The 21,401-nt window shown below is 35.8% G+C and overlaps 1 protein-coding gene across 1 annotated transcript; it reads right to left on the reverse strand.

Annotated features, from left to right (window-relative positions):
- Positions 1 to 4,536: 4,536 nt before the first annotated feature.
- Positions 4,537 to 15,264, reverse strand: LOC122672910 (ABC transporter C family member 3-like). Its single transcript, XM_043870418.1, has 10 exons — positions 12,361 to 15,264; positions 11,844 to 11,930; positions 11,109 to 11,759; positions 10,838 to 11,002; positions 7,480 to 7,774; positions 7,162 to 7,370; positions 6,699 to 7,004; positions 6,398 to 6,461; positions 4,831 to 5,070; positions 4,537 to 4,722 (listed from the first exon to the last, which is right to left on the reverse strand). Exons 1-10 carry the CDS (start codon positions 14,743 to 14,745, stop codon positions 4,622 to 4,624), a joined length of 4,503 nt encoding a protein of 1,500 aa, XP_043726353.1. The 5' UTR covers positions 14,746 to 15,264; the 3' UTR covers positions 4,537 to 4,621.
- Between the last annotated feature and the right edge of the window lie 6,137 nt (positions 15,265 to 21,401).

Below are 21,401 nucleotides of genomic sequence, written 5' to 3' on the forward strand. Positions count from 1 at the left end.
GTTTGAATTTATATAGAAGGAAGATTTTTGTAGTACCAAAAAAATTAAAAAAGGGGAAGCTTTCATAAAGGATTTTTTTTATTGACACCCCATTTGGTGTCAAATAAGTTAATCTTGCTTTTTGTCTGTCACTCTGAAATTATTTTTGAAAATCTTTTTTATACACTTATTTTATAGAATTTTTGGGAATAAAACAAGGGCAATTAAAAGGAGGTATCAAGTTCTAAATACACCCCACAGAGGTGTCATTCAGACATTCCCCATGACCAAAAATTCCACCTCTACCATGACGAAACTTACCCTAGATGATGGTAACAATGTTTGTCCCGCAGACTTGTATTCGGCTAATCCTGATGTGTCAAATCCAGAGGACACCAACGGTGATGCTTTTCTTGTTTTTACTTTGTTGCATTTTTTTTATTCTGAATATTCTCTAGGACCCGTGCTGGCCCTTAGAATTTTATTAGAAATCAAATAAAATCAATAAAAAAAGAAACAAGGGGGAACATACCCGAGTACTTTGTTTTTACTTTGTTACATATATTGGTTGGACGATAGTAAAACATCATAGCAAATCCCGTAGCTACTTGTATTAAAAAACAAGTACATGTAATACCCCCTAAACAATAAAATATGTTGACATGGAAAAGAACATATTTACTTAGTTATATCATCTGCAATCGCATGAACCTCCAGCTGCTCTTTGAACCAATAAGATAGTTTTCTTGTCTGGCAGGCAGGAACCCAATCTGAGAATCGTCCGCCAAGTGCTTCAAAGACGATGCCTGAGGATATCAAGATCACTAGAGAAGACAATTTTGTGCCCCTTTTTTTTTTTAATCCATACATTTTTCTTTTCGGATTTGATTTGGTTAGCTGATAGCAGAAATGAACTGGGAAAAAACAAGAAGAACCTACAAGGAGTACTGTTTTGTATTAAAAAACTTGAGGCGAATAAGTGAGGTAATTTGATGCGAATATGGCTACTGGCATAAGGGATTTTTTTGTTCAAAATTGTGTTATTTAACTGACCTCACTTTGTCAAACAATTTTCAAAGTACTATTAAAAAATAAGAAATTTTCAAAATGGTCTGAATCATTTGCCTTATTGGATGAAATGTAGGGATGTAAATGGATAACCAAAAATTCGAATTCGATCAGCTTTCGAATCCGTTTAAGGGCATCCGTATTCGTCTTCAGATATCCAGAAAAAAATATGAATACTCCAATAAAAATCTGTCCCCAAAAAAAAATCTGAATACTTCATAATAAAAAAATTAAGTAATTAATTAATGATCTTGAGGGTTATTGAAGATTCATCAGGTTCTAGAATATGAGGAAAAGAGAATCATGATCTAAGAGATATGGATTGAGAGTGAATTGTATCAGCTAGGGGGAGGAAGGTCCGGGTTACACAAGGTAGAGATGTAAACGGATGATCAAAAATCCGAATTCAATCCGCATCCGAATTCGTTTAGAGGTATTCGTATTCGACCAAGAAATGTCCGAATCCAATCACATCCGATCTGTATCTGAGTCAAATCCAATCCGTTTACATCCCTAATAAAATAGCCCTATACGACTGTGATGTGGTAATTCCATTCATTGCACTATGGAGTACAGTTTGGATTAGCCACATGTCAAATTTCAGAGCAAATTTGTATCATACTCCGCATTGTATTTAAAATTTTTCTTCTATTTGTAAGCTGTCCCTTTGTTTTCCTTATTTCCCCAAAGCTTTACTTTCTAACCCACTTTAAAGCCTTATTTTGCCACCTGGATAAATTCAATAGCCTCAAACTCCACATTTGAGAAAGAGACCTTCACCCTACCGACCCACAAATTTGGGCATCACCTGGTTTGCCAGGTGGCAGATATTTGAGCGAAGGAGGAAATTGGGTGTAAACCTATTGGACTAAAACTTTTTTTTTTTATGATCTTTTCAATAAATATTTTTTTTAAATAAGGGCGCCACGGATGTAAACGGATCAGATTCCGATCGGATACGGATCGGATGTGATCGGATCCAGATCTTTCCTGACCGAATATGGATCCCTCTAAATGGATTCGGATGTGGATTAGATTCGGATTTTCGACCATCCGTTTACATCTCTGCCTTGTGTAACTCGGACCTTCTTCCCCCTAGCTGATTCAGTTCACCCTCAATCCATATCTCCTAGATCATGATTCTCTTTCATTATATTCTAGAAGCTTTGAATCTTCAAAAACCCTCAAAATCATTATTTACTTATTTTTATTATTAAGTACTCGGATTTTTTTCGGACGGATTTTTTTCCAGATGTCTCTAAATGAATACGGATGTCCCTAAACGGATACGGATGCAGATTCGGATTTTTAGTTATCCATTTACATCCCTAGATAAGGCCTCACTATACAAGTTGGCTGAGATCGGGCAATGGGCGTGCTCTTCCCCAAGGCATCTCAACTCCATCCATAATAAAATTAAGGGAAGTAGTTTTCTACACGGGAGTGTGGCCTACGTCAGCAATCTCTTGTGTCTATATCTCTCCTCCTTGAAACAAGGGGGCAGAGATGTCTTTTCACATGGGAAGGAGAGAGATAGACTCATGGGAGTGTTGGTGTAGGCCACACTCCGGGTAGAGAACTTTTTCCCTAAAATTAATTTTACTCCAACTATCGAAGCACCTAAAAAAGGGCATTTACAAGTCCAAAAAACTTGATTAAGAATATAAAGATATGGGAAAGAACGCTACCTGGTCTTGTAGCCCCCGTGGCTCCTACTGCTATACACAGAAGGGAGTGAAAGTCCACGCTGCCCCATGGAAAGGTGAAAATTGTGGCGAAAATCCCTCCCAAGGGATGCTTTTGTCCACTCTCCCATTGGCCAGCGCTCATGCATGCTCTAGAGGCCCAGGCAACCATCTTTTTCCCCGATAGATAATAACCAAAATTCACTTTTATAATTACATCCGCTAAAACAATGGATTCAGATCCTCTATTGCCGAGCTGCCCGGCAGAATTCTACCGTAGAGAATCCAAATTGCTAAAACAATAATGTATGACCTAAGCAATCCAAACAATGTGAACTCAACATGTATTTCCCGCCCGAAAAGGTAGTTGCAAATGAAAACAAGAAAAGGAAACTCAAGAAAAGTATATTCCATAAAAAGGAACCAAACCTTTACCTTTCAAAAGGTTATAGATCACTTAATTCCTCTGACAGTCCTAACTTACCGAAAATTGGATTGGGAAAAATTTTCTAAAACAATAGCACATCAATTGAAAAGTTGATGTCTTCAAGTGTTATTTAATTAAGAAATTTTTTATGTGAAGATCTTCCGCCATACACTTTTGAGGTCAGAATAACTCCCATATGGTTGGCTATAGGTACAATTCAAATTACCATTTTAGGAACTAATTTTGAGACTTTCGAGTCAAAATGCATGACCATGGAAGGAAATTTTTGAGAGAAGAATGTAATCCTAGCTAGAATCGGTAAGAAAAATTTAGGAATGAAAAAAATAACACAATTCTTATCCAAAGAAAATTTTGCAGTATATTTATTACGATGTCAAATGTCTAATGTAGCAACGCACAAATTTTCTTTTTGTGATATTCTAAAGATATTGCTAGACCAAGGTTTAAAATATCGGTATTAGATATCGTATCGGAAGGATGACTTTAAGAGACGTATTATAGCGTATCGAAGAGACGCAAGATACGTTAAAGATATGCATGGAAATGATCAAGAAATGTATGGAAATTCTTATAATACATAGAAAATATAGTTTTGAAGCATAAAACACTAGATAAGTAACATATAAGACATATATATCATGTATAAAAAGGAGAACAAAGTACGACAAAATAAGTGCATTCAATTGATTATGGTATAAAAGATAAGGTTTTTTACATGTGCTAATACCAAAAAATATGTCATTTTTAGTTCGAGGAAGATTTACAGTTCAGATGAATACATCATTAAAAAATATATATATATATTTAGATGTAATCATTCAGATTTTTTTTTCACTAATCTAGTGATCCATTGTAAAGATAAAATGACACTGAAATTCAATGCTTTAGCAAAAATTCAAAGTTATGATAAATAATTATTCCTGTGAAAATCCGGCTTCGATCGACTTAGCAGGTAATAATTGAAAATCGATGTTTCCTTACCTTTACTTGAGTAGGGCTCATCAAAAAAGGTCTCTGATTGTAAGTTGTTTAATCCCCAAATGATGAGAATCATTACTACTAGAGTCACTTATGCTACTACAAACAAATAATCAAGTTGATTTTGCAAAAAAAATAAAAGATTAAAATGCCTTACATGAGATCTTGGTAAGTATTTTGCAGTCATGAACCATGTTTTGTAGTTTATAAGAGATGTATTGAGTATATCGATAGGTATCGACTCTGTACCGACCATATCAGGTCATGTATCGACCCTATACAGTCGATACATTCTTTTTAGGTATCACATCGGTACCTTAAATATATAATACATCCTCTTCTAAAGTTTATAAAAATGTACGAAGATAAAGATTTTGTCATACTCAAAAAATAATGCACCTTAGTCTAATGCAATCTGTTTACATCTAACCATTCAAAACTTACTCATTTAACCTTTCAAAAACTAGGAGTTACATCTTCGAGTATACTCCTTAACAAGCTTTGCAAATGACGAGGACTTTATCGCTAGCAATTTGGTTGGGGAATCATACTCCAATATAAGACCTGCATAATACAAGAAAACATGTTAATCTGATTAAGCAAGCACCAGAGATAAGACATTACCGAAGTCAACTAAACCCATTTGTGGTGTACTAATTGTTAACTACTAACCATTATCGAGGAGAAGGACCATATCGATATCAAGAATTGATGTTATCCTATGTGCGATTGTGATGACAGTAGACCCTGAGAAGTGTTGCCTAAGGGTTTGCTGAATGAGATAGTCAGTCGCAGTATCCACTGATGCAGTAGCTTCATCGAGTACTAACACTTTGCTCCTCTTGAGTAATACGCGTCCTAAACATATTAGCTGCCTTTGACCCATGCTCCAATTCTCTCCATTCTCAGTCACTATGATAGTCACCATATGAAAATGGGTTAGCTATTTAGGATCTTATTTTCATTAACTTTTCTTTTCTTTTTTTTTTTTGTGGAAAAGGAGTTAGAGTTGGGTTGGTTGTGCACTAGAAGTTAGATACATCATACAATAATAATTTGATTCTGAAAGGATTGTTGACACTGAAATTTCGCTACCACCCTTGGAGATGATGACAATAGGACACGGATGGAAGACGTTACACCCATACCCCCTAAAAAGCCCAAAGAAGCCCAAGAAAAACCGAAAAAGGCCCATATGGAGACTCAAATCCATGGGTGACATCATTTTTCAAAATGTGGCGCCATGTGGGATTTCCAAGGCACCATGGGAAAAGTACAAATGTCACCCAAATGACGTCACCCACAGCGCCGGGTGAAATTTTCCCACGATGCCGTGTTCCTATGGGTCACCCCTATAAATAGGAGGGTCCCCCTAGCTCATTTAGGAAGGGAAATAGCTGGAGGAGACGCTCCCAATTCGTGTTTTGAGCTTTCTTGGCCTCTTTTCCAAGCCATTATGAGAGAATTTGAACAATTTTCTTAAGTTATGGGTAAATCTGTCGATTACCCTATTTGAGTGATGATTATTCTCATTCCAGTCTATTGGTTACAGTGTCCGCATATGGGTAACAAAAATCCTCTTTTATAGCCGTAATTCCATTTGCGTACGGATAACAGAAAACATCCTTAGTGAGTCGTTATTCTGTCCGAAGAACTGGTGACAAACCATCCATCCGTCTTCACCTGAGCCAGGGAACCACCAATTACCAAGGAACTTCCTTGAAAATGTATAATCGTTACATTTTTATCGTTGCAATGTAGTCCTTTGTGTTTTCCACTTTAATGTATGTAATCTAAATAGAATGCATTTTGTATAGTCATTTTAAGCATGTATGATAAAGAGAGAATATTCGACATCCAGCATTTATAATAGAAAGATCGGTTTTTACCGGACAAGGTGGGGTGCCTAATACCTTCTTATACTTGTAACCAGTCCCCTTACTCATTCTCTGACCAGACCATATGGAATTACGTAGCTCATTCTCGGTTATTCCAGATAGGGCTACACCCATTAGGTCCTAGGCTCTAACCCTAGGTGGTGACTCCATTTTTATGAAGCATGATCCCAAACCCCATGATAATGTATCGAAATGATATGCCATAAATCATTTGAGGCCGAGACCTTGTTGCCATAAGGCGTAGGAACCCTCCTCTCCTGAGGACCGAGGTACTTACAATTGTTCATGGCTAAATAGATGTTGAGTAAATTTGGTATAGAGTAAATATGAGAAGAACCAACCTGAAGAATCAAGCTTCCCTTCCTTCTTTCTAACTTCATCACCAAGCTGGCATCTATCTAAAGCCTAAGACAACAAAAGTGAAATGTCAACATTCGACCTTGCTTGATTATTCAAGATGTTATAGAATTGATAATTAAAGATGAGCTAAGCAAAAGGAGTGCCAAGTGGAAATGGAAAACAAGTAAAAAATAGTGCACTTCCCAAAGATTGTGCAAATCGTTCATAAGCACAAAATTTGTCTATCCTATCTTTGTTACTAATTAAAGATTATTAATCAAACGAGAAAGAAAAAAAACCCACCTCCCAGATCTGTTCATCAGTGTATTCTTCAAGCGGGTCAAGATTGCTTCTTAGAGTTCCCTCAAACATTGTTGGATCTTGAGGGATGATGCTCAATCTTGACCGCAAATTATGAAGGCCAATCTTGAAAATGTTGATACCATCTATCCAAATATGACCGGCTGTAGGTTCAAGCATGTGAAAGAGAGCCTGTACGAGAGTTGATTTACCACTTCCTGTTCGTCCAACGATACCAATCTTAATCCCTTCCGGAAAAGTACATGTGAGACCTCGCAAGACAAGAGGAAGATGTGGGGCATACCGGACCTACAAACATATAAAATAATTAAATCATGAAACTTAGTAGAATTCCATAAGAGTAAGAAGATTGTCCAAAAACATTAGACTTTAGAGGGTCTATGTCGTAAGATGAGGAACTAAGTAAGCAGATAAAGACTTGAGGAACCTAGATTAGGAAGATTACTTGCAGATCAACAATATCAACTTTTCCTTGTGATGGCCATTCTTGACTTGGCTTATTTTCTTCTACCAACAGAGGAGGTTCACTAGGGATGCAGACGTACTGCAGTATTCTCTCAATAGATATTATTTTAGTCTCAAGACCACAAAGATCCCATATGACCCCATGCATACTGAAACCAAGCCCATATGTGACTGCTAAACCTACAACACCTGCAAGAAAGGGAAAAAAAATCAAATTCAAAAACATGCTTTCATGTGAGCAACCAATCATAGTTTCCTTAAATGGTTGTTTTATAAGATCTCAAGTTCAATTTTTTACCAGGACTAAGTACTCCTTTCGGCACTGATATCAAGAAAACCAAAAAGATGGCATATGTGATTGATGCCAACATATCCATACGGAAGCATAACCACTCTATTGCACCAGAGAAATAAAACTTGGGCCGAAAATACCCATCCACCAACTTGAGATTTGTGTCTATAAACCTCTTTTCTTGATCAAAGCACATGATAGTGGTTGAACCTAAACTAGATTCAACAAAATGTTGTATAATTGGTGCCTGACATACTCCAGCCAATCGTGACAGTTCCCGTGCTACAGATATATAGTATTGCTACAAGACAAGGTTCATATAAATTAAGGAAATTTGGTACAATGTAAAAAAAAATGTATAATGAATGGTGTATAGTTAGTTAAACACTGACATATACTTTTTATATGAGGGATTTCTTAACAAGTGTGCTTAGATTTAGATGGTTGATAGTTTTCTCTTAACATGAGTGCTTACATTTAGATGGTTGATAGTTATACAACATAATGGATGAAAAGGTAGGAAAATATTTTATTCTATTTTATTTAGTTCAATTATTGAACGGTTACTATTTTCTAATTTTATTAGATGTTGATTGAATTATAAACATTATTTTCTATGTTAAGCATATCTCGAAAATTTCTATCCTCAAATTCTTAGATAAAAAGTTTATTGAACATGAACATAATTGTATTCAAAATTTTGTGGTATCCATTTGTTTTTTAACCAAATAGTCATATGATCAAATTTCAAATACAACTAATAGTGCATGTGTTAGAGCAAACACCAACTGAAACACGAAAAGAAACAAAAACAGAACAAGACGACACAGAGATTTAACGTGGTTCACACACTAGTATGGTGTGCTATGTCCATGGGCGAAGGCAAAGCTGTTTCACTATGTCAATCAGAGAAAGTTACAATGGAGAACCCTCAAGAACACCCAAAACGGCGCTACTGCTCTCTCCCTGAAACCTAAAACGAAAAACCCAAATCTCACTATCTTTACAATAAAGCAGGTAAAGAATATAAATATTCCTCCATCGGATCGGATCGGGTCGGGTAGTACCGTACCGCGGGGACTTTGCCCCCTACCCCCGCACCCCCAACGACATTAGTGATGGGCTCCAATAGGCCTTCTGCTACCATCACAGATCTCAGAAAAAAATTCCATTCGGATCGCCACCAAAAATGTCGAAGCAGGTCATTCTTCCGAACAGGTCCAAGAATTCAAGACATACATAACAGCATGCAATTCATATCTAATTTTTTATCAAATTTAAATATGATAATAATGGACTTGACAATATAGCCTTCTTCATTGTTGCCAAAAGCACATGAATTTGCAATTTAGTGCTAAAGTGATGCATAGTGCAACCAATTACTTCGCTTAGGCTAAATGCAATTATTTGCATGCCAAGCATAAAGCATAGTCCACACGTTTCATTTAAGAAAAAATAAGGAAAATAAAAAAAATATGAAAAATGAAGAAAGGAGGAAGAAGATTTTTTTCTTGAATTAATAATGTGGCAATAGTTCCTAGGTGGTCCACCTAGATAAGTTTCTCTTGATTGTTCAAATATTTTTCCACATGGTAGTCATTGAAGCTCAAATTTTGATGATGTAAGTTTTTAAAATCGTCCCATATCCATCTATTATTGATTGATTGACAATTCAACTTTCACAACTTTAGGCAGCTTCAATTCAGCCATTGAAAATAAGGGGTAGATGTCCAAACATGGTGGGTGGGTCGTCCAATTGAAATTGGGTCTAAAACTTAATACGTGACTAATTCAAATGGATAACAACTATCCAATAGTCCATCTGACTCAATCAGCCCTTCATATGACTTGAAATCATTGGACCACAAAGACAAGGCTTTATAATGGACTTTCTCCGTTAATCCTTAATATTTAAATAAGGGGAAATTTTGTTGTAATTAAGGTTGTTTATAATAAGATTGTGACCTTACTTTTTTTTTCTTTTAGTTAAGGGTGTCAATCGATTCGGTTCCATACCTTGATGGTGTGATTCCGGAACTGAATCGAGAACCGAGTCGGTTCTAGAATTGGAAACCGAATCCGAACCTGCTTGGTTCAGTTTGGTTACAGTTCGAATTCGTTTTTCCAATACGGTTCTAATTCGGTTCTCCAATACAGTTCCATTTTACTAGGTTATCAGTTGTTGCTACCTTGTTGTGTTCTCAAGAAACTTCATTTATATAAAAAATGCTCACAAAACCTTAAAGAAACCAGAAATATTAATAAATAAATGAGAATCCCTAGTGAGTTCTCCACTTTCAGATCTTTTCTTTTAGCTTACCCATCTATAAAATCAGAGAAACACATCAAAATTATAGTTCCAAAAGGAAAGGCAACACCATAAAACCAAATAGACGATTTTTTAACTAAAATCGTAACCGAATCGAACCAAATTAATTGTTCATATACCAGAACCAAAACCAAACCATATAATTTGGTTTGGTTTCAGTTCGATTAATTCGGCTCAGTTACAGGCTCGATATTCAGTTCCGGTTTGGTTTTGACACCCTTACTTTTAATCTAATACACTTTTTTCCAATAAGGGTAGAACTTGCCATTTCACTTTGGGGAATAAGATGAAGGGGAAAAAAATGTAAGGTTATAACTTCTTAATTCACCACTTTGGTGACAACAAGTTGTTCCTTTTAAATAATGAGAATTATTATTAAATTGTCATTTACTAATTTGTATTCTTATCAATTTATCATTTTAAAAGTTATAACTAATTTATTTTTAGAATTATTAATTGATTTATTATTTAACTGGGGTAAAAATGAAAAAACTATCTAATAATTTATTAGTTGTTAACTTCTTTTAATTATTATCTTTGTCTTTAGTATAAACTTCAACCGACGGAGCTTCCAATAGGGCTACAAGACATATTATATTTTTATCCATACATATCTGAAATATTTTATGCATATCAAAAGCATAGTCATGTCACTTTAAGTACACTTTACACTTTGATAACATTGGCATTGTTTGGTCCTTTTTTTCCAAACAAAAGACTATAGCTTTGTATTAATTTACGTGACAATATGATTACAAAAATGGATGCTATAAATTCTTTAAAATTCAATAAGCATATTAAGGTTTAAATCACCAATTCCACACCCAAGCATACATGCATCCACCACTAAATCAATTATGATGTAAACAAAGCAAATTTTGAATTCACAACTAAAAAAATAAGCGTAAACCAACTTTAATAATGACATATTAACCATGGAGAAATATATATATACATATATTAACCATGGAGAAAATACAGTTAAACTTAATTTGAAATTTTAATCATGAGAAGTGAAAGTGACTACAGAATTACCTGGTACCAAATGCATGCCACAGTCATTGGAATAAAAACTATCAACATTTTCCATGCAACTTGTGACATTACTGCAACAGTTCCCAAAAATCCTATGATTGAAATAAGAAGTTCTTCAAATTTACGTGGAATTTCTGTATCAACTGCACTTTGATCTATGTATGCCTGTTTACAAAAGTAAAGTTTATTTAAATTTTAAAATTATATTAACTTTTACAGTGATCAAATAAGATTATTTGATTCCCATGGGTAATTAAACATATATACTAACCCGATTTAGAATTCTTCCACTCGGAGTAGAATCAAAAAATGACATTGGAGCACGGAAAATGCACAAATGCATTTTGTTGAAAAGCAGAGTGGCTGTCTTGTATCCAACAGTTACAATGAGCATAGACCTTATAAGTGTACAAAGAGAGCCTCCAAGGGTTAAACCAATATAGATAAAGATGTGAGTAGATCCTCTAATATGAGGTCTTACATTCTCTGAAACGGGATTAGCTAACACCATCCAGTAACTACTAACTATTAGGAGAAGCTTAAAAAGAATTTGTGCCAGTAGTATCAATGGTACAAAAGCCCCTTTATATGCAGTCGTAACGTACTTCCAGTAAACTGAAGGACTAACTCCACCCTTTTCTCTTTTTTCTTCTTGGACAAGCTGCCCTTTTCGCTCAACTAGTTTTTCGATTTTGTAATTATTGGATTCCCTTACCTCATTATCTTGAATAGACTTCTCACTACACAACATATTACCATCTTTCTCACCATTAATGAAATTATCCGAAGCAGTCCCATGTTCGATAGAATTAAGTTCTGCCAAAGATTTCTTATGTGCACCCACTAACTCCATAAAGTCAGTGCCTAAATTAAGAATATCTTCGTACTTTCCTGCTTGAGTAATCTTTCCATCTCTCATCACCTATCAAACAAAAGAAAATAAATAATCACCCTCAAACAAGATTGAAATACTTAAAGTAGAAAAAAAAAGATGATATATTCTCACCAGGATAAGATCAGCAGAAGGAAAAAACTCTACTTGGTGAGTAACATAAATTACTGTTTTTGAACCCAAAATTCCTAACAAACATTCCTGTAAAAAAGTTCAAATGTTCACATTTTGTCACTCATTACTTAAAAGAGTCACATAGATATACTAATAATGTAAATTAGTTTTCATAATCACAAATAACATCAAACCATAGGTTTTATTAAAAAGCATGCATTGCTCAATATAATGTGTCTTTACATCTTGTTTGTTTAGATATCTATATGATTTCATTGTTCTTAGAAATACTTTTAAATCAAACCATAGGTTTTATTAAAAAATATGCATTGCTCAATATAATGTGTCTATATATCTTGTTTGTTTAGATATCCATATGATTTCTTTGTTCTTAGAAATACTTTTAAATCAACCTTAATTTGTGATGAATAAAATTGTGATGTAAACAATGATATGTATAGCTTCATGCCAATTTCATCAAGGAAATTTTTGGAAGTAGAGTTCAATAAGAAACTACCTTAAATAGATGAGTTCCAGTGTGAGCATCCACAGCACTAAAAGGATCATCAAGTAGATAAATATCAGCATCATGGTACAAAGCACGTGCAATCTGGATTCTTTGTTTTTGCCCACCACTTAGGTTGATCCCCCTCTCTCCTATGATAGTCTGATCCCCAAATGCGCATAATTCTAGGTCCTTCTTCAATGAACATGCTTCAAGGATCATCTCGTACCTTTCCTTGTCCATCTCTTTACCAAACAATATATTGTCTACTATCTTTCCACTTTGTATCCAAGGTGATTGTGCAACATAAGCCTTTTTCCCCTTCAACTTAATAGTTCCAGATACCTTAGGCACTTCCCCCAATATGCATGAAAGTAGACTTGATTTACCTGACCCAATAGAACCACAAATAGCCACTTTCATACCATGTTTCACTCGAAAATTAAGATCTTTTAATGTGAGATTAGGGGAGTGAAGGTCCCAAGAGAAATTCCCTTTGACTATCTCAACTACAACTTCGGCACTATCTCTTGGAAGCTTATGTACTATATTTTGATGAAGATCATCAAGACAGAGGAATGAGGTTATCCTATCAAGGGAGACTTTAATTTGAACTACCATGGCGATTGTGTCTGGGAGATTATAAATGGGCCCTTGCAATATGTCAAATGTTGCAAGTGCAGATAGAATTTTTCCCGAGTCTAACTGAATTCCCATATGCATACAGAATCCAAAAGTAACAATGGATACAAACAAAGGAGTTGACGAGTAGACAAAGGCAGTTATAGCAGATGTATAAAGTAACTTCTTTAACGATTTTGTTTCAAAGTTCCTAAGATCAATTATCTTAGCCAAGAATTTCATTTCCCATCCTTGGAGCTTGAGAATCCTCATATTCCTCAAAGCCTCAGATGTCACCTTCATTCTTCGATCCTTTGAATCCATCAATTCCCCCTGAACTTTTTCTTGTAGTTTTCCCAGTGGAACATTTGCTAACATCAAAATCATTGTGGCAATAAAAGCTACAAGTGAAGCGAGGCCAAGGCTCTTGTACAAGATCAACAAAGCTAGAACAACCTGAATAGGCACCCTCCATATATCGTGCAAGTACCAACTGAAAAATCCAGTCCTCTCAACATCAACAGTCATCAAATTAATGTTTTCCCCACTAGTGTGGCCCTGCTTTGACTGGCTTGAAAGCCTAAGATTCTTCTCATAGATAATTGCGAACAAGGCAGTACGGACCCTATTTCCCATCTTTCGCAGTTGAAAGAACAAATGTCTCTCTGAGATGCACTTTATGAACTTTGAAAGAAAGAAAATGAACACTAGCATATAGCCTTTATATTTTAGTTGGTGAGAGCTGTTTAGATACTGGAAAAATGAGTCAATAAGGTATGGTCCAACATAAGAAGCCAATGTGCATACAATGGACAATAGACCCGTCCATAGAATTTCTTTCCAAGTTAGGAGAATCAATGCCTTTACCAGCTTGAGTGTTCTTACCTGACCACCATTACCACTGGTATTACCATCATATTCAATTTTATTTCTAAAACAAGAAAAGACTACATTGGCACTATCACAACTAGCGAGCTGAGGGACATCTTCAAGGTCCAATGTTTTTTTATACCCAAGTGCAACCAAAGGACCCATCCAAGCAAAAGTGAAAATACTAAGAAGGTTAGCATTTTCATAAAATGTTACACTCTCTCCATCGACACTTGATCCTTGCCTGTTGTCACCATTTTTTTTATTGGAACTACTTTTCAAAAGAGGGTCCAAAAGATGGGAATCTCCATCTTCTCGCTCTTTGCCAAATATCCCAACATAACAAAGGGATGAACTAGCAATAATGGATACAGCATCAGAGACCCATAGCAAGATTGGTAAGGGAAAATGTTTCCAATACGAATTAAGATGTATAACAAGATAGGAACAAGACATTAGGAAGTAGAAAGCCCACCAAATCCTTAGTATAATGGGAAACCTGCGCTCACTTGAATTAGAAAATTGGATGTGCAAGTAAGCAGAGATCACAGACCAAGTGAGTGTTCTAAATGCCAAATCCAATTGGGCAATAACCTTTAGATCAGACCAACCATATCTATACCCAAAGAGAAAGTTTAACACACATAGGAGAAGATCACAAAAAGACAGACCCATGGAAGACATAAGAGCTGACCAATAGTATAAAAAGTATGTATTCTTCATTGTTGGCTTTGAATTTTCAATGGTAGAAATCATGTATCTCTTGCAAGCCCAAGAAATGAGTAGAATTAATAGCAAAATTAGGTGTGAAGAAGCAGAAAACCCGTTGTGGAAAATGGTTGCAGAAGACTGTGAAAAGAATATCCAAATATTCATATCATTCTTTGATCCTTCAAAAGCATCCATGGTTGCAAATTTTCTTTTCTTCTTTTCGTAATTTGGTGGCTTAGTTTAGACGCGTCCTTTACAAATCATATCAATTTTACCACATTTCGAATTGATGCAGACCCATTTGCAAGAATGTTGTGGAAACTCTAGCAAATAAATACCAGCCATTTCAACCTTATGTGTTCCAGAAAGAGTTAGACCAATAGTAGAATCTCAATAACACCCTTAAATATAGTTCAACCTGTTAACAAATAAACAATAAAGAAATTGTCTGAAAATATATAAAGAAAAAGAGAATCAATAGACTTTTCATAAAAAAAAATCAAGAATGGAAAAAAGTTCCAATGATATATGAATTAATCCATGTTCAATTAAGAACAGCAATAGAGAGAATAGAAACTTAGTATTATAAAATGAAATGAACCAAAAAATATTTTAGAATTAATATATTGAAGCAAGATGCAAGGAAAGACAGAGAACTTCATATTATAAGAGCACCAAGTGACGCATTGCAATAGGTTTCTATAGAGAAATAAAATACTGAACTTCCAAAATACCAAATCCTTGTACGATAACATAACTGTAGAAACAACATCAGCAACATAATTAACTTGCAAGTAGAATTTACAGTTGTTGACATACAATAGCACCTACAAGAAACCTTTCCAAACCATTGATGGTAATTGAAGATCATCGAATGCGGGGGGGAATAACTACTAATAAAACACTACAACTAATCACACTCAACCTGATTTTATCTATGAATTGATAATTGGAATGAGGCGTACACTAGGTTAAGTGATTCAATCCAATTCATCTCATATGATCCACATAATCCTATTTGTAACAGAACTAGATTACTAAACAGTGACAGAAAAAGAGAAGAAGAAGAAGTGAAGGAGAAAAGAGGAGATCGATATGGTTCAGGTTCCTATTCGATCTCACAACTATGTAGTAATAAGGTCTAAAAGAATCTGCAATGACAAACAACTGCCTAACTATTGACTTGTTACACAAAACCTCCTGATTATAACTAATAGTATTAAATATAAAACTTGGTGCGCTACTAACTACATTAAAACATTTTTTATTTACAGTAACCACATTTTTTAGGCAGTAGTTATACAACACTACAACTAACCACACTCAACAAGGGTTTATCTATAAATAATCACCTTAAGTGACTCATTTCAATCCATTTTATATGACCAATACAAATTCAGTTACTAATTACAATAACCCCATTCTTGAGGTGTTAGTTGTACTTCACCACTCCTAAATTATTTTTGAGACGACTACTAGAACTCTATTACATTTGTATTTGTAAGTTACCCTTGTAACAAGATTAGTCTAAAGTCTATTCTATCACATCAATACGATAATGGAAATTGTGACGTAGGACAACTATGGATAAGCCACTTGAACTCAATAGATTGTGGGTCAAAAATTGTCTAAATGATTACTTACAACTCCCACAAATCAGATACTAATTCAGAAAACAAACATGCCACAATCAATAATACTGCAAGAGTCAATTAAGGTCAAACAAGCATGTATGTAATACAACAAATCCAACAAACTTTACCGATCACTAAAAATGATATGGTAAATAGATCCCTACTTGGTCGTGTGGCTCCTATGCCCTGACATAGGAACCCACAAAAGTAGCACCCTGCCCCCATGAAATCAATCACATCTATGTTGATGTTGTTGCGTGAGCTCTTATTGGCCCTCGAGTTGGTGCATGCACTACATGACTAGACAATGATCTCTTGCGCAAATGGTATATCTTATATTTTAGGCACTAAACCATTCAACATGTGAGATAAAGCATATTCAAAAACTACCAAAGAAAAATAGATAGCTATCTCTCGTAAGAATTTCTCTAATTTTGGTTTGTTTTTTTTAAAACAAAAAACCCAAAGTAGTAAACCATGTTGGCTGACGTCACCCAAATGTCATATCACCCTAAGAAGTTGCTAAGGTTGTTTACATAGTTATCTATCCTAATGAGTAACAACTTCATGATGGCAGTTACTCTTTGATAGAGATTATGTTTAGTGGGGTTCTGGATTTGCTAATTCACACGAGAATATCATCTTCCTTGTATGTTGTGGGTGAGAGACAAAATCCAGAGGACAATTTCCGCTTGTTTGACCATTGATAACTTGTGGAGTTCTTCACCAGAGAAGCAGAAATCCTAGTTGAAAAAAGAGAAAATTTGTTGATCAAAGAACCATGGCAGCAAGGACACAATCAAACTTGTTTCTGGGACCATCAGGAGGTAAGAGTGCCCTTCCTCCATTAAGTTTACAGACCTTGATTGTGCGGAACTTACAAGTGGTATCAGAGTACTCTGTTGCCACTTTGGTCACGTCGGATTTCTGGCTTTTTTTGTTCTCTCGAATTTGCTCTTTGTGAAATTGTTATGGAGAACTGTTTTGAACATTAATTATGTGAAACCTGAGAACCATGTATTGATATAAATTGTTGTGAGACTTTGTGTTTCTGAGAACCTTGACGAACTGGGATTTGAACATAAAGAAAATGTCACGGATCCTTCAAGTTTACAGTGGCCAATTATAAATATTTTGATCACTGCCGAAAGGGATTTTATAATTGGAAATCAGGTTTTGAGCATATGGTTTCCATTGCTTTCCAGCCTTTGGAGTTGTCGGATATCATTGTCATTTTAAGGTTGTCATTTGATTGCAGCGACATTCTCATTGATTAGAAAAAAATCATTGAGTCATAGTTTCAAGCAAGGGATTCCAGTGTGTTTGTTGTTGGGAAATGGAATCTCACTCTCTTAAGTAAACCTCAAGTATATTTTGATGATAACAAACAATTAAGATTGTTTAACATCTATCTTTACAGTCTTAGTGCTTTTGTAGCATTCAAATTTGAAGAACCAAGGAAAAAAGAAGAATGAAAAGGAAAAATAAATAGCTCTACAATTGAAGTTATAGAGCAATACGAGGACAGTCATGACAATGCTCGTGTACACTTAGTATAGGATAGCAAACAATTATATATGATTGTAATTGCAGTTATTTGCATACATTTCATGACTTATAGAGACCCTAGGTGGTGGCTAATATCCCTACAAAAAGACCCTAACATAGTTAGAATAGGTTGGAGAAGAGAAACCCCCAAAGTCAGATGGTCGAAAACTGACCAAAAAGTCTGACGGTTGCACCTGATGGTCGACCGTGAAAACAGACATATTCAACCATTAGAAACATTGAGCTAATAGTTGATACCTTCAGCTTTTGATGGTCGACCAAGTATCAACCGTCAACCTCCAATGGCTCTCTTCAAGTCCAGCGGCCATATTTGACGATTGACCATCAAAGTAAAAAATAGAATCGTTAGAGCTTTTTTGTCCACCAAACTTTTGGATAATAAAGTGATTATATAAAGACAAAACTTTGTGCACCTTTATGACTATCAACTACCATCCAAATATGAGAATGAAGTTTATCATATTAGGGTTCATTATGAGAATGACAGGTCATTATAATATATGGAAGAAAATGGCTTACGTATTGGATATGAATCGCCGTGATTCGTGGGTTGGAGTTTCATTTTAAATGTTAAAAAAAATTAAAAGTTTTATGTATGACCAACAACAAAAACAACACCAACAATTACATGGCATGTGGCAATTTGGGTCAAGTGGGAGAATGTTGACTAATGTGGCCCTAATGCCACATCACCCTAAGAAGTTACGAATAGGTGGTTAACACAGTTACCTATTCTGATGGGTTACTTGATGGGGCCAATTACACTTTGATAGGGATTATGTTAAGTGTGGTTCTGACTTTGCTAATTTACACGAGAATATCATCTTCTTCGTATGTAGTGGGTGAGAGACAAAAGCCAGAAGACAACTTCTGTTTGTTTGTCCATTGTGGAGTTCTGCACTAGTGAAGTAAAAATCCTAACCGGAGAAAGAGAAGATTTGTTGATCAATGAACCATGGCAGCTTCTGGGACCATCACGAGGTAGAGTACACTTTCTCCATTAAGTTTATAGATCTTCAGTGTGTGGAACTTACAAACCAACCTCCTTGTACCCTCAATGGTGATTTAATGCAGTGTGCACCATTTCAGTAAAGGGTTTGAGGCTTGGCGGAGAGAAAAAGAGAGAGCAAAAAGAAGTAAAACAACTAATATCAAAACCTTGTTAGAAGTGGTGGTTAAGCCTCTGGTTAATTGTAAGCCTGACAAATACACGTCCTAGTCAACACAAGATGACAAACTTTTGTTTCTTTTCAATAAAATGTATTTTAAAGAAAGGATAAAGTTTTCCTCCACCCATAGAGGACGGTTCACTCATCATAGGGTTCACACACCCCTCCTAGAGTTTTGGTATGTTCCAAAATGAATTTTTATCCTCTCCTGTTATTCAACGGTGCAGTACTGCATCGTGCGGCGCTATAGAGGCCATGTGGCACAACGGGCCCCACATGATGCACATGGCCTTTACAGTCGCCGCACGATGCAGTACTGCATCGTGCAGTAACGGGAGAGGATAACTATTCGTTCCAAAATACTCTCCTGATACCCTTTCCCACCCCCACCCCCCGGGGCCCCCCCATGGTGAATCCATTCACCATGGGTAGAGGGAAACTCGATCTGTCCTTTAAAAAAAATTGTGATAAGAGTAAAAGAAAATTTTATATGATTAAGAAAAAACACAAATTATTTATTAAAATGCAAAATACGTATACCTGTTTATTAGCGTAATTAAGTTGGGTTCCTACGATTCTCTTTGTGTGCCAGTATTTTTCTTTTTCTGTTTCTGTTTTTCAAATTCTTAAAAGCACCTTTACCCAAAAAAAAAAAAAATTCCTCAAACACCATCATATAAAATATATCTCCTTTATTAAAAAATATATAAATGGCATCATTCTAATTCCTTAATTACTTGAGGTTTAGCCAATCAATTATACTTACTCCCTTCCTTAATTTCTTATTCCAAGTGACTTTATTTCCTATCCATTTTACGATTCTCTCTCTCTCTCTCTCCATGTGTAGTACTACGCACACATTTCTATAGTTTTTAATAAATTGGAAGTAAAAACCATTCGGCACTAATGACTCAAAGCTGCTTTGAGACCTTTGACTATTTTCCTATGGATTTGCTGACGTTTCATAATATGAGGGAAGCCATTCAGATTTCTCATACAAACACGTCCATTTGCAATACCTTTTGCCATCTGCAACTCATTGAAATGGGGACTAATTGGCCTTGCGACGCACGTTTAAATGAGGTTTAATCAAGAGAGGAGGTGGGACCTGGAATAAAGCACCATAAAACTACTTTTGCTATTTGATTAAATAGGAGACTTTAGGTCTTTGATGTTGAAACCAACTTATGCTTTTCACTGGACCAAGAGAAACAGAAAACAAAGAAAAGAAAAAGATAACAAGGTTATGGAACCCTTCTTACAGGAACGTAAGAAAAGAGCAAGAGTTGTATGAGAGAGAACCAAAAGAATGATTTGTCAAATCTATGTGGTGTTTTTGCTTTTTATGAGTTTGTACATGTGGTGATAGATCTCACCAATCCATAGGATGTGGGTCTTACACGCAAAAAGTGAAATCCACACCCCATTCTTGCTTTCTCAGCTCTGGATACCTTTGATGCGGTGTTCTTGGGGGAGAGCTTAGCACTGAGAGCAAGACTACAAGCAATGGTGGACCTGGGCTGCTTTAATGTTGAAGTCGAATCAGATAACTTGGACCTGGTCGATTTGCTCATGAATAGATCCCTACATCCCCCTTTAGATGCTGTAAATATCATTCAAGACATACGTGTCCTTGCAGCGCATCTTAATGTGTCATCCTTTAATTGGATCTCCAGGAAAGCGAACTGTGTAGCTGATGACCTAGCTAGGAGGGCCCTCTCTTTGGTAAGCAAAACTGTTTGACCTAATTCCACCAACTGGCTTCTGGAGTAGTGTAACCAGAACGCCCTGTAACTGCTTACCTTTCTTCTCAATGAAATGGCTACTTATCAAAAAAAAAATAGAAAAAAAGTGGAACCCACACCCGATGATAGACGTGAGATCTGTCCCGCTGTCCCCACGTTGGGATCAAATCCAGACCCAGAATTCTATTTTCTCATGTCCTGAATTTGTGTGAGAGGTTCAATGGTGTCACTGTTCACGTTGACAAACGAAGAAGGACAACATTTCCAATGCTGTCCTCTGTGCCTAGACACATCATAGTGTGAAATGATCGTTCCACCCCCTATTGATGTTTTCTTACATACTCCCATTGGTTTCCATGCTGGCCTAAGCACCATGTTCGTAGACAAAAAACTCTTCCCCGTACAATTTAAGAATGCAAGTAGTTTTCTAAAGAATATTTTATGTTAAAACTTGAAACAAACAGAGCCCCAAGTGTTCATGGGAATTGTGAACCACTGTTGATACAGGATTTCACTTTCATTCTTATGAAAGTGACGAGCACAAATCTTGTCTTGCACCTAGCTTGGTCAAAAGTACAAAATCTCATCCTGCTTAACAGAGCAAAAGGAAAATAGTAATCTTACCTGGGTGAGAGAGAGAGAGAGAGAGAGAGACACGCACCTTCATGGAGAAGCTTCAAATTATGGCAAAGTCAACATGGAAAGCTCGCCCAGATGTTTGTCGGTGAGCAGAA

The sequence above is a fragment of the Telopea speciosissima genome, chromosome 1 (genome assembly GCF_018873765.1).
Source record: "Telopea speciosissima isolate NSW1024214 ecotype Mountain lineage chromosome 1, Tspe_v1, whole genome shotgun sequence".
In the NCBI taxonomy this organism is placed as follows: Eukaryota; Viridiplantae; Streptophyta; class Magnoliopsida; order Proteales; family Proteaceae; genus Telopea; species Telopea speciosissima.

Excerpts from the sequence above, each read along its gene's own strand:
- LOC122672910 (XM_043870418.1), bottom strand. The coding sequence starts at position 14,745 with ATGGATGCTTTTGAAGGATCAAAGAATGATATGAATATTTGGATATTC. Across the intron at positions 7,775-10,837 it reads TGGCATGCATTTGGTACCAG|CAATACTATATATCTGTAGC; the intron begins GTAATTCTGTAG and ends CTTGTCTTGTAG. Across the intron at positions 5,071-6,397 it reads AGGGAAGCTTGATTCTTCAG|TGACTGAGAATGGAGAGAAT; the intron begins GTTGGTTCTTCT and ends TGACTATCATAG.